Source organism: Glycine soja, chromosome 7, assembly GCF_004193775.1.
Source record: "Glycine soja cultivar W05 chromosome 7, ASM419377v2, whole genome shotgun sequence".
NCBI classification, from domain to species: Eukaryota; Viridiplantae; Streptophyta; class Magnoliopsida; order Fabales; family Fabaceae; genus Glycine; species Glycine soja.
In genome coordinates this window covers 10,820,364-10,834,274 of record NC_041008.1, presented here as the reverse complement: position 1 = coordinate 10,834,274, position 13,911 = coordinate 10,820,364, and the positions used below count along the sequence as shown (strand labels likewise).

At 33.3% G+C, this 13,911-nt stretch overlaps 2 protein-coding genes across 3 annotated transcripts; one reads left to right on the top strand and one right to left on the bottom strand.

Annotated features, from left to right (window-relative positions):
- Positions 1 to 315: 315 nt before the first annotated feature.
- On the top strand, positions 316 to 3,054 carry LOC114418731 (pentatricopeptide repeat-containing protein At2g17670-like). The gene is made up of 2 exons (XM_028384214.1): positions 316 to 1,807; positions 2,499 to 3,054. Exon 1 carries the CDS (start codon positions 434 to 436, stop codon positions 1,802 to 1,804), a length of 1,371 nt encoding a protein of 456 aa, XP_028240015.1. The 5' UTR covers positions 316 to 433; the 3' UTR covers positions 1,805 to 1,807; positions 2,499 to 3,054.
- Positions 3,055 to 10,891: 7,837 nt separating this feature from the next.
- On the bottom strand, positions 10,892 to 13,683 carry LOC114418730 (GATA transcription factor 2-like). Of its 2 annotated transcripts, XM_028384213.1 has the most exons (3): positions 13,419 to 13,683; positions 12,080 to 12,632; positions 10,892 to 11,237 (listed from the first exon to the last, which is right to left on the bottom strand). In XM_028384213.1, the coding sequence occupies exons 1-2, from the start codon at positions 13,587 to 13,589 to the stop codon at positions 12,090 to 12,092; spliced, it is 714 nt and encodes a 237-aa protein (XP_028240014.1). In that variant the 5' UTR covers positions 13,590 to 13,683; the 3' UTR covers positions 10,892 to 11,237; positions 12,080 to 12,089. The 2 variants fall into 2 exon arrangements, with proteins under 2 accessions (XP_028240014.1, XP_028240013.1); XM_028384212.1 differs by lacking the exon at positions 10,892 to 11,237 and having other exon boundaries at positions 11,867 to 12,632.
- Positions 13,684 to 13,911: the final 228 nt, after the last annotated feature.

The following is a 13,911-nucleotide window of genomic DNA, read 5'->3' as shown; positions in this document are numbered from 1 at the left end:
AAAAAATACGTGAAATTAATATAGTCGTTAATTTAATGAAAAATTGATTATTAAATATTATAACTTAATATTAAGTTGGTTTTCAAAAAATACAACTTATTAATATTATCAAATTGATCTTTAAACATTACAACTAAATTATAAGATGATCTCGTAAATTTAATAAATCATTATAATTTTTACACATTCAAAAATTAAATTTAAATAATTTTTCAAAAATCAACTTGTGATTGTCTTACGGTGACTAAATTTACCCTAAAAAAACTTAATCATTCAAGTTTGCAATGTAATAACCTAACCTAAATCCCAAAGGAAGTCAATTCAATTCTCCTTTAGAAGCAGAAAATGAGAAGAAGAAGAAAATGTTGAAAAACCCTAAACCCCAGCTGGAGGAGGTAGCAGCATAAGCAGAACTTGGAATAGGTCCTTCACCATGGGCAAAATCCCTCCTTCGTTCCGCTCCGCAATCGCAAACCCTAACCTCCGTAACCCCTCTTCACTCTTCCGTCCCCAACCCCATCACTTCCCAAACAAACACCAACAACCTCGAAAACCCTCTAAGCAACAACAAAAACCTTCTTCTCTTCCTCTCTTCAAATCCCCAAACCTCGAAGACGCCAAAAAACTCTTCAACTCCATCGCCAACTCTTCCTCCGACCCCCGCTTCCCCAACTCCCTCCTCCACTCCTACGCCAAACTCGCCACCACCCCTTCCGATTCCATCAAATTCTTCAACCATATCACCAAAACCCTACCTTCCTTCTCCCCCGACCGCTCCACCTTCCACATCCTCCTGTCCCACGCCTCCAACAATTCCAATTTACTCTCCCCAATCCACCAAACCCTAAATTTAATGCTGGCCGCCGGGATCACCCCCGACACTGCCACCGCCGACGTCGCCGTCCGGTCCCTCTGCTCGGCCGGTCGCCTCGACCACGCCGTCGAATTGATCAAAGAATTCGCCTCCAAACACTGCCCCCCGGACACCTACACCTTCAACTTCCTCGTCAAGCACCTCTGCAAGTCCAGCACCATAACCACCGTCTATGCCTTCATCGACGAAATGCGCGAAAAATTCGACGTCAAGCCTGATCTGGTCACCTACACGATCCTCATTGACAATGTATGCAATGGGAAGAACCTGAACCTGAGGGAGGCGATGAGGCTGGTGAGTGTGCTTCACGAGGAAGGGTTTAAGCTTGATTGCTTTGTTTACAACACCATTATGAAAGGGTATTGTGTGTTGAGTAGAGGGAGTGAGGCGATTGAGGTTTATAACAAGATGAAGGAGGAAGGGGTGGAGCCTGATCTTGTTACTTACAACACTTTGATCTTCGGGCTGTCGAAGTCCGGGAGGGTGACCGAGGCGAGGAAGTTGCTGCGTGTGATGGCGGAGAAAGGCTATTTTCCTGATGAGGTGACCTATACTTCACTGATGAATGGGTTGTGTAGGAAGGGGGACGCGCTAGGGGCCCTGGCCTTGTTGGGGGAGATGGAGGCCAAGGGGTGTAGTCCGAATGCGTGCACGTATAACACGCTGCTGCACGGGTTGTGTAAGGCGAGGCTGGTGGAGAAGGCTGTCAAGTTCTACCAGGTGATCAGGGCTAGCGGTCTGAAGCTTGATACAGCTTCTTATGGGACGTTTGTCAGGGCGCTGTGTAGGGACGGGAGAATTGCAGAGGCGTATGAGGTTTTTGATTATGCTGTTGAGAGCAAGAGCTTGACGGATGTTGCTGCTTACTCGACATTGGAGAGCACGCTTAAATGGCTCAGGAAGGCGAAAGAACAAGGGCTCGCCATTTGATTGGTATGCATTGTTGCTATTTTGCTTAAGGATTTTGTCAAAATTTATTGTGTGCTGAGGTGAGGTTTGTTGTATATAGTGTTCAACTCGAATTGGTGACTTACCTTGTTTTCCTTTGCTTGTTGGATACCTTTTAGTTTCTTTTGTAGGAATAGGATGGAGGATATTATGCCTTTGCTCTATGTGTATTTTCCTTTTTTACCTTTTTTTTTTCCTTTGATATATTTTCTTCTTCTGAATAAATGGATGCTTGTGGGCTGCTGGAAATGTTGTTGAAGTTTCGTTATCAATTCATTTGGAATACCTTACTATTGCTGGATTAGTTGGCTGCAGCAGAGTTTGCCTTAGCTAATGTTAATCATTCCAAAGGTCTGGTAGAAGCTAAGAAGATCAAACCCATTGTTTAGGTATTTCTTAGTTGCTTAAGCTTTTAGATGAAATGGCCATGACATGGTATTGGAACTTAGTTGACCAAATTGCAGTTTTAATTTTTAGTTTTTTTTTTCCTTAAGAAGTTTGTATGGAATAAAGTTCTATTCTAAGTGAAATTTGCAGTATTAAGTTTTGCTTACTTTTGGCACTAGCACAAAAAACCCTTGCTTCATAGCTTGCCTTTTCACTCAAGGGGTTTTTTGACTTACATTTATCTATCATTAAAGTAAATTTGATATATATATATATATATATGTTGCAGGTGCTTTCTGTCACTGCTACCAAGGATGTAAGAGTTGGTTGCAAAGGTTTGGCCTAACTCCATAAGTGCATACCAAAGCTGCTAATACAATTTCTATCGGTATTTGGTTGCTAGTATATCTTTGCTAACAGTTGGACACAACTTCGCACTGGAATCAGCCAACAAAACAAAATTATATATTCAATGGTCGTCATGCAACAGCTTCCTCTGCAGCTGCTTGGTCAGTCTTGCTGACAGTAGCATTCAATAATGATTATTTGAAGCTCCTTTCTGGATGTCCTGGCATGCTTGATTCCAGAGTGCCCTTGATGAGGAAAAACGTGTAAAGTTTAAAGAAAATATTGTTCATATATTTTGAATCTTATGATTCTGTAATAGATCCAGAATTCCAGGTGACTAATTTGGAATAAAGCAGAAAGGCACATTTGATTGTTTTCACTGATAAAAGAGCTTGGAGATGCGACATTCATTTGAATTTGTATCAAGATAGTTGCTGGTTGCATTAGGTACCATATCATTCGACAAGGTTTTGTGGAATGTCCATGTTTCATAGAAATTTACCTCTACATTTAAGAGAATGGAAGTGCTTGGATAAGAATTGGATTCGGTAAAAGCAATAATGAATGTGAAACAAGTAGTTCAGTGCTATAGATTATAGTGATGTGAGTAATGGCTTATCGGTAACAATGGGGTAGCTAGAGTGGCGATGTAGAATTAAAGGTGATAATGACACCATAAGCACTGACGAGGGACGGCACAAATAAGATGTATCATTTTATGTATAGTAGTGGGGAATTATGGGACAAAAAATAAATCTATTTGATTTCAAACTTGGTGTAACTCAGCCATGATCCTATTTGGTTTGCACAACCAACAAATTATCCCAAGAATATACAAGAAGATAAAAAAAAATACAAGATTGTATAAAAAAAATATAAGAGTTTCCTCTGGTTTTGAGAGAATTGGACATAAAGAAAAAAATGATCTTATTTAAGTCATAATATATATGGGATTTCCAAAGTTATTAATAGAGGAAAAGCCTTAAAAAAATTGAAGAATCACAGACAAATATGACAAAAAAACTGAATTGTGAATCGAAAACGAATGTTGTTATTGTAAAAGTAAAAGTGCTTATAAAAACTGTAATATTATTGCAGAATTTGTAGCTGGACAATTAAAGAATAGAGTTTTGTTTCTTAAAGCCATGAAACAAGCTCTTCAAATTTTTTTTCAAGTGGTAAATTAGGAAGTTTTCTCATATTTTTGCGTTTAATTTATCTCATTTTCCCGCATTTTGTAATTTGCCTTTTTTTTCTATGACTTGGTGAGAAATGTGTATTGCTACATGTAATCATACGAGGGTGACTTTCAAGTGTAGGCGTGTAGTAGTCATGCATTGTAAGATTCATTGATTCCATTTGTTGAAAAACCAAGTGGAATGAGAGTGGTGATTTATCAAAAAAATTTAACTAATCATAGAAGTGTTAAAAGAAGAATGGCAAAGAGAATGTCGTTAGCATTCTTGTAAAATCAAGAAAAAAACACCCCCCACCCCCTCCCAAAAAAAAAAGGATAAAAACAAAACAAAAATCAAATGGAAGGGGAAATAAACTCTTGTTAGGAAAGAGGAATGGGGATGTGAACTTGTTCCATCAAACTGATGTCTTTGGTATCTTTCGGTTGAAGACTGATAAACAAAACAGGTAGCTGGTTTCAGTTCAGCTGAGTTCTTAATTTAACAATAATTTAAACAATTATTTTTATTTGTTGGCTTAAGATTTTATTATATATTGCCTGTACAATCTTTTAGTCTTTATGCCTAGAATTTTTATTTTTTTTGGTGAATAACCGGGCAAAACACCCAACAAAAACTAGAACCCCCCACGGAACACGATAGAGTTTACACTGGCCATAATGGCATTCAAAATGAAAGTAGGAATAGATTCAAACAGATGAACCTGATCATCTTTAAGATAGACCAAAATTAGCCAACCTATTTGTTACTTGATTTGCTTCTCGCAAAATGTGAGACCAGTTAATGTTTCCTCCATTTTGGATGACTTCTTTAATGTTTTGCACAATACTAGAGCTGGTGTGATGGGTAGAACATCTATTCTGAAGGAGATGAATGGCTACTTGGGAATATGACCCCATAAAGAAAGTTTTGTAGCCCCGGCTCCAAGCTATCCAAACTCCAATCAAGATAGACCAAAGTTCCGCATGGATAACCGAACAGAATCCAACATTATGAGCATAGCAGAAGAGAACAAATCCACATTGACCATGAAGCACACCTCCCGCTGCAACCTTCTTAGTTCCTAGCTGAACCGATCCATCACAATTAAGCTTGAACTGACCAGCTTGCACATGAATCTATATGATAATAGAGTTAGAACCTCGACTTTCTTCCTGGGTAGTAATAGCTTGGTTACTTTTAATGCTCAAATCCACTGCCACCACTTGGTGACAAATTTGATTGACAATTTCCATCGGTTGACTGACATGTCCTTGGAAAAAATGAATTTATTTCTAGCATACTAAATCTTATCCACAACAACAAAAATACACGCCCCTGTTGAACTGTTGACAAAACCAAATATTGTTGAGGTTTGTCATGAGCCTATCATATGTATTCTGGACGAAAAAATTCTGATGCAAATATAGGCCGGAAGAAGAATGTACCACACAACTCTGGCCACTACACGTGACCAAAGGATATGGTCCACATTTTCAGTCTCAACCATAAATTTTGCAAGATTTATCTACTGTCAAGTGTCTTAAAAATATGGATTCATTAGTTAGGAGGCCATTGACAACAACTTTCCAAAGCAGTACTCTAATCCTTTCAAGACCCCTCCAGCCCCAAATAGTAGGCCTGAGGCTCGAATTGAGAATACTAAAGACTGTTTGGAATGGTTATTTGTGTATGTGTGTGCGTATTTGGTTATTTAATGGAACTTCTCATAATGTTAATTGTACATAGGAGAGCATCTAGGTGGATGCAGCCTAGCAATTGAATATGATAATGGAATTTTCTGAAATAGTGAACTTATGGGGAGGTTTCAATGTCAGAAAATTGGCCAGTCCTTAACTAATATATAGGACAAGTATTCCTTGAGTGCACAGACACTAATTAGGAGATTAAATTATACAGAAGTTAGTTAATGACTAAGCTATCATACATAACCAAAACTATAGTAAATATAGTTCCATCGTTTAAACATAAAAAAAATTGGCATAGTATGTATGCAGCTAAAAAAAATGCAATCCAAAATTTTCTTATGTTGATGTTTTTGGACTAGCAAATACATTGTTTGATAGAGTAACTGTTGGCTTGCTACCTTGCCACAAACAGTCCTACTAAATAAATACCTAATGAGAGAATGCATGAGGCCTCAAAATGAAAAGACATCTTTGGCACTGTCCCCATTGAAATGTATGCGATAATCATGTGTTCATCCATGTCAAAAGTAAGTGATATGTCATGTGACTATTTTCTGAGACCATCCAAATTAAGGGAATGTGATAGTGATATGGTCCATCTAAGTTTGGAATGCACTCCTGGTCCATCAGACAGGATTTAATCTCCTATACTCATAGCAGAGAATGTCACCAATTGAGTTTCAGCAGAAACATCATTGCAGGTACAGAAATCCGCAGCATACATCTGAAGTAAGAAAGTTACAATAGTAATATTTAACAAGTTTGAATTTTTGAGCAGTAATTTTATGTATTCTCTAAATTTTCTACCAAAAATCAAAAGAAATATCACTCCGTTATCTGAGATTCGACACCGAATGGGAAGAATTTTAGTGTTTGGAATGTGAGTAAACCAAAGGACATAAGAAGAAAAAGAAATGAATGAAGATTTTAGTCCAAGTTAGAATGAAATGGAACTTCACAATGTCATTTCATTTGATTTGCTACCACCAAATGAAGGTCAAATTGACCCCTCATCCTCATCCTGTACCAAAAATAATTCCGAGATTCAAAGTGAACTTAGTGCATGTTTGGATAACTGTTGCATCATTTTCAAAGGTACGTTTGGAACAATTATTCAAACATGTTTGGAATAACATAAATGATTCATGTCTCATTTTAATTTTACGCAAAGCACAGCAAAAGCTAATAATAGTTGCTTCTTTATTATGCGTGAGCTGTGTGAATGAGAATCTAAACACACATTAGCGTTTTATGATTTATGAGGTATATAGTTGAACATGGTGGAAAATGGAACCTGTATTGGGAAAACCAAGTTCTAAGGATTCTTACCTCACTGATTTAGATTTTATAGTAGTTAATAGTAATATTACGAAGCTGGACGTTCTCTGTTTTAACAGAGACTTGCAAGGAGTAAAAACTTTAATGAGGAAGAATAGAGTTTATATATCCATCACAATTATGAATTCCAAGCTTTGTATTTCACTAAAATACTTAAAGATAAAAAGAAGAAACTTTGATAAGAACATAGAACAGAGGAACTAAATAAAGAAGGTGCTATGTCTGATGGAATTCTGAAGAGAGCTCACATTTGTAGAGATGGAAGAGATGTTGGTGAGTGGTGACCTTTTCAGTTTTTATTTTATTTTAATTTTTTTATTGATACGAATGACAAAGTTGTTTCATTTATCAGTGGCATGGTTGTTCAGTTGTCGATAATACCAACAACAACGGCCAATGGTTTTGTCACCAGTGACAACCTTTTACCAATGGCTTTATTTAGCCCTTTAGGTTGTAAAATCAAGGCCATTTAGACTTCAAATAAGGGTGATGAGCAACTAATCTATATCTATATGTCTCCAGTAAGCTATTGAGTCAACTCTTTTGCACACAGTTCTATTATCCTAAGAATAGCTCGATTCTAAATTTTGAGGGGAAAAAAAGAAAAAGCAAACTTAACTCAGATTTGTCCCTCAATGTTATTTTAGGTCAAATGAAGTCTACAGAAATCTATACACTCTTGATGAATTTAAGTTAGATGCAATGCTTTGTTTGGTTCGTATGAAAGTAAGAGGTGTGAAAGTGAAAAACAGTGAGAGGAAAAACATCAATGTTTGTTAAAGCTTTACTGCTGAAGCTAAATACATGGTAATACCCAAGCATGTAAAGAAATTATTTGGATTGAAGGACAATGGAAGAACTTGGCCACAAACATAAAAAGATTTTTGTGTATTGTGATACTCAATATACCTCGAACATTACAAGGGATCCAACCTTTCATTTCGAGAAAAATGCTTAGGTGTTTGTTAGAGAAGTGGTGAAGGAAGGAAGTATGGATATGCAAAAGATTCACGTCAAAGATAACCTAACAAATGTAAAGAAAAAAGTCCATCAATCTTGATAAGTTTATATGGTATTGATCATTTTGTGGCCTATCAGAAACATAAAACACAAGAAATTAGCAAGATAGAGGAATTTTGAAAGCTCACAAAAGTAGGTTTGAGTGAAAGATTATGAATTCATAAAACCCACAAGGCCACAAAGCCACTTTTGTAGTGTAAAATGTCGGATATTTTTTATGCATTTATGCTTAAGTAATTCTTTTTTCACCTATATTTTGGTGGTGAGACCCAAATAGTATGTAGATTTTTTTTCTCCTATGAAGAAGCAACAACATCCATCAACTTCTACATCTTAAAAATATTTGATCAAGTGAAAATCAAATTCAAAGAGAAAAGCATAAGAAATGTTTGTTTATAAACCTTAAAAATAGTTTTCGCTTAAAAAAATATAATTTCATTAGTAGATTTTTTTGTGTTTATTTGATGTTTTTCAATCCAGAGTCAAGAATTAATTTATTTAAGTACATAATCATTTAAGAAATCATTAATTTAATGTATGTTTTTCTTTCATACACACGAATCTAAGATCAAATTTAAATCATATATAAAAGAGATAATGTTATCCATCAACCATTTCTTATCGTGTTGATGTGTATTTTTTATCTAAAAATTATTATTATTATTATTATTATTATTATTATTATTATTATTATTATTATTATCCCTTTATATTTAGAGAAAAGCGTGGCATTTTATTCCATTATGTGAAATAAATTTCTATTGTTGTCTATAATTTTTTCTTTATTCATTGAGTTTTTTTTTCCTCAATTCTAATTTGAACTGCAAGATACTATTTCATTACTCTGCTACCCAAACAATAAGAGCAGCTTTATGTTCTGGAAACATCAACTTGTGGACTCGTCAAAGCTTTTGCACGGCCCTACATCCCATAATGCAATCCATGGCAGGTCATCTGTATGTCCCTCATTAAATTGCTGATGATAACTGAAGAATATCTTGCATATATTTGTCCTTAATTATTATTTTTAGCAATTGAAACTACAATAATTATTAATATTTGTGTAATTGTGTGTATTGAGATCATACATATTTATATTCAAGAATAATGATAAAATTAAGGAAAGAAATCATTAATGTAATTCCTAATATTCAGTTATACAATCAGATTTTTAACAAATTAAATATTCATTTTAGTCCTAAAAGTGTAAGATAATAACAAATTAATGTTAAAAATAAAAAATTTAAATTTAATATAAAAAGTACAATAGATTAATTTTGTATATAACTTAATAATTAATAACAAAGTGACTGATAAATTTTAAATTTAATGTCAAATTATTCCTTAAAAATATAATTTATTATCATATTAGTTAATGAAAATTATAACTTAATAATAAAATGATCTCATAAATCTATCAAGAAATCAATTTATCATATTTTTTATATATTTAAAAATTTAATTTAAATTTTTAATGAAGGATAAATTTTTTACTGCCTTACAATCTCAGATAAAATAGATATTTAGCCTTAATATTTAAATGATACCCATATCCTGGGTAAGTGTGTATGCATTATGCAGCATATTAGGATCTGAGCAACTGATATTATTATGGTATCCAAAACTAACCTCCTTTTGCGCTATGTCACGTGCAAGTCCCATACTCTCCATCACTCGCCCGCCCTTACGTGAGTTTGGTTGGTGAAGAAGTGAAAATAGGATGTGTATTTAATTAAATTTAAGATTAAATTCAATTAAATTTAATAGGTTTAGTTTGGTTCGATTTTTATAATTTTTTTAAACTCAACCAAACACAACATATTTATAAATGGTTTGAGTCGATTCGAGCCAATGAATTACCTATTTAAATTTGATTTTTTTTCTTAGAACTATTATTTTATATCATAATTTATTCAAATATCAAATACAATTAACATAATATAATCAATTTTTTTAAAGTAGTAAAATTGATTCATTTAATATTATCAACATGATATTCTAAAATAGACTAATACAAATTAAAATAAAATATTTTTCAATGAGATTTATTATAATAGTCTGAGTTAGAACTATTTCCTATAAATTAATTTATTGGAATAAGTTTTGTTCCAATCAGATATGCTACCACCAGTTTGTTGAAAACAGATCTACTGAAATAAATGAATAAAATATGATTCATTAATATTATAAACATGACAGAAAAACTAAATATGAAAAAAATGAAACAAATAACAATATATCTAAAAAGTAATATCTTTCCAAAACCAAACAACTCTAAAAATTTAAACACAAATCTATTAGCACAAAAATTAGTTGATATTTTATACAAATATAAAAAATGAAATAAGAAATTACATAGCTTATTCAATATTTTTTGCTTCATTTATTTCAATGGGCAAGTCACTCACATTTTGTTTAGCATATCTAAGTCAATTTTGGACACAAATGAGAGTTTTAACAAGAGAGAAACTATGAAATTAATCTAGAATTTTACCCCTATATCAAATGTAGACTGAGCAAGAACGACCAATATATCTCTAATCATAGAGAAAATAACATAATATTTGAATATTTTTAATTTCCATCAATTCAAGATGTCAAATTCAGGTGATCATCTTTAAGATCATCCTCCAAATACCTATTTAACTAATTTTTTTTACCTCACCTTATTTTTTTCTTTATTTTCATTCTAAATTCATCATCCCGATCATTATCCTTATCACATTTGTCATCATCACATTGTGAGACCATGTTTGAAGCTAACATACTAGAATTGCTACTAGGATGAGAAAAGAAATGTTGTAGTACATATTGTTGAATCAATTTGTGGATGAGGTCTTTCAAAGTTTTTATCATGTTGATGCTCTTATCAACACCATACATGTCATTAAAACAAATTTTTTTCATCAAGTCAAATTATTTTTTTAGTTTTAATATATATATATATATATATATATATATATATATATATATAATCATATATAATCATTTATATTTTAATTACGGGTTCAGGAGTTGAATCAACGAGTCAACAGATATAAAAATCTAAATCTATAATTTAACTCATACATAAATAATTTTAATCCGTACAATTTGATTTTAACTCAAATATAAAAATAATTTATTCAAATTAATTTAAATTAATTCAAATTCAAACGTATCTCCTGCAATCACTCCTAGTGAAAATGCAGCAAATGACAGTTGAAGCTTTAAAACCGTAACAGTAAAGACAATTTTTTTCCCTTTCCCCACGAAGGTCACTTCTCTTCTCCTCGACATAAAAAAGAAAAAAAAAAAAAAATCAACCCTTCACTCAATTTGAGATCAGAGAGAGAGCATAAATAAACAGCCAAGAAACAAATAGCGCTATCTCTGCTTCACCGTTTATGGCACTCATTTATTGAGCAATTCATTAGATAATAATGGATGGATGGATACCTGCACCGCAATAGTGATAGTAATATAACAGTTATGTAGTTTTATACAGTAAAGTAAAACTAAGGCAGTGAAAAAATAATGTTATCAAATTTATTTTCATAAACCTAACAATGAATACATTAAAAGGAGAGCACACTAAACTCAATTTCTTAGGTAAAATTTCGTATTCAAATTTTGTAAATAGAATTTTAAAAAAAATTCTATCATGGTCCATTAAATTTTTTAATAAAAATTAATTATCAATAAAATTAAAATTAATAAATATTTTATATCAATAAAATATTAATCTCTAAAATAATTACAAGAAATAACATACTCTAAAATTTTAGGTCAAATACTTAACCCAAATTGACAATTATCATACACAATCTTTGTAAGTTCATAATAAAAAAAATGTTAATTAATCCCTAATACGACAATTAACTGCTAAATATGTCAAATAGTCCCCAATGAGTTAATCAACTTCTAATTTGTAAATTAACTCATTACATGGATCCCTACATTAATGACATCTCCCTAAACATAGACTCATCCACATTAAACAAGAAAAAAATACAACAATAAACTAAGTAGTGTCAAATTTTGGTATAGACTTAGTATCTAGAATTTGGCATTGACCAGTAACAAAATTTAAAAAATTACGAGTAAAATTCATTAAATAACAAATTAGATTTACAAAACTTCGTGATATTTCTTTTTTAAGGCAAAAACATTGTGATGTAGATTACCAGCATTTCTCCTTATGAAACTAGTAAAAATGGAAAAAAAAATCATTTTTTTATTTACTGATAATATTCTGAAGACATTAGTCATCATTAATTATAAAAGAAGGAAGCACCGACAAAGGACACGTCAGCAAACTTTGAAATCGTGGTGGTTGTGAGTGTGACGGTGGCATTGCTCTTGTTGTAATTGTTGTTGTTGTTGGTGGCGGAGCAGCTCCTTCTGGCGACGGAGCTCCATGACCTTGCGGTGCGAGTTCGAATGCTGAGTCAGCACGAACGTGGGGCTCGCCGCGGGTCGGTATTCGGGTACGAGCCGACCCGACTTGAACCGAACCCCGCACGCGTTGCACAGCGTCTTCGGTCCCAGCGGTCCCGCGCGCCACTGCGGCGTCTTCTCCGAGGCACAGTGGCTGCACCGCCGCACGCCGCCGTCGCCGGTAACCGACCCTTCCCTCCTCGCTCTCGATTTTCCCGCCACCGCTGAAGAACATGGAATGTTTGAAGATAATGAAGATTTGGGATATTCGTTATTATCGTTTCTGTTGTTATTGTTGGAGAGAAACGACGTCGAGTGGGATCCAATCGATGCGGTTGCTGGGAAGCTGTGAAACGACGTCGCGTCGTCGTCCACGAACTGGGAGAGCCACTCCAGCTCCGCCGCTTCGTCGGTCTATGGAATGGAACACACATAGACAGCGAAATTAAAAATCTGTTTGCAAGGAAATGAAAGTAGAGAGAGAAAAAAAAATTGAAAAGATAAAAATAAAAAAAATAGAAGAAAAATTGACTTTAAAAGATAAAAATTAAAAAAAAATATTTTTCTTTCAATATAAATTTTAATTTTTTTCTTCTTTTTTTTTCCTCACTATCAAACCATAGGTGAGAAAAAAAAATAAATGAGCAAATAAATAATACTCCAACAAAAAGTAAATGATAATATTGTACTAATTACAATAATGAATTTATTAATTTTTAAGATAATAATTTTCAATTAAATTTTATAATGACGTTGCATAACTTTTTTTTTTCCAAAAAATTTCGCCCTTTTACTAATTTTATTAAGAAACAGTCGATATTCATAGAAATAAAACAACCACAGGTCAATTGATTTTCCCACTCCATAATCTCCCTTTTACCTATTTATTATAAGACTATTGAATTTTTGTATGGATAGTTATATTAATAATCATTTTTTATTAATTGATAACGTAAAAAAACATATAAAAAATAAAAGTGAAATTAAAATAAAATGTAAAAACTTTGTTAGATAAACTATGGATTAGTAAAAAAACATTTTCAAGTGTTATTTTTACCAATAACTATTATAAAATTATCACAACATCTATATAAGTATTGATTGGACTATATATATGAAGGTAAAAACTAGCACATAATAATAGCATTTTAATTTAAATAGATGTAATGAAAGAATGAGTAGTGGTAGTATTAGGGTTACCGGAACGGAAGGGAAATTGAAGAAGAGATTGGCGTCGTCGTGGGAGATTAATGGAGAGTTTTGCGGAGGAGGAAGGTGGTGGTGGGTGTCGGTGGTGATGTTGGAGAAATCTAGAAAATCATCAATATGTAAGCAATCTGAAGGGGTGGAAAAGGAACCGTACAAGTCCATTGTTTTTCTTTCTTTCTTGTGTTGGTTGGTTTTGTTGATAGAGAGAGTTGTGTTTGTTTGGGGGTTGGGATAGAGAGAGATAAGAGGGTTGGTTGGTTTGATATATTGATGGAGAGGGGGCAGAGGCACGTGCGAGGAGCATGCACTCATCACTCACACTAACTCAACAGTGTAACTCACACGCACTCTCATGAATGAAAAGTCTACTTAATTGAAAAAACTAACATGCAAGTTGGAATTCATGGTAAGCAACTCTAATGCATGTCGGCAATTTCTTACCACCTCAGTCGGATCTGGTTTTTTTTTTTTAATTTCTTCTTAA

Excerpts from the sequence above, each read along its gene's own strand:
- LOC114418731 (XM_028384214.1), top strand. The coding sequence starts at position 434 with ATGGGCAAAATCCCTCCTTCGTTCCGCTCCGCAATCGCAAACCCTAAC.
- LOC114418730 (XM_028384213.1), bottom strand. The coding sequence starts at position 13,589 with ATGGACTTGTACGGTTCCTTTTCCACCCCTTCAGATTGCTTACATATT. Across the intron at positions 12,633-13,418 it reads TCAATTTCCCTTCCGTTCCG|ACCGACGAAGCGGCGGAGCT; the intron begins GTAACCCTAATA and ends TCCATTCCATAG.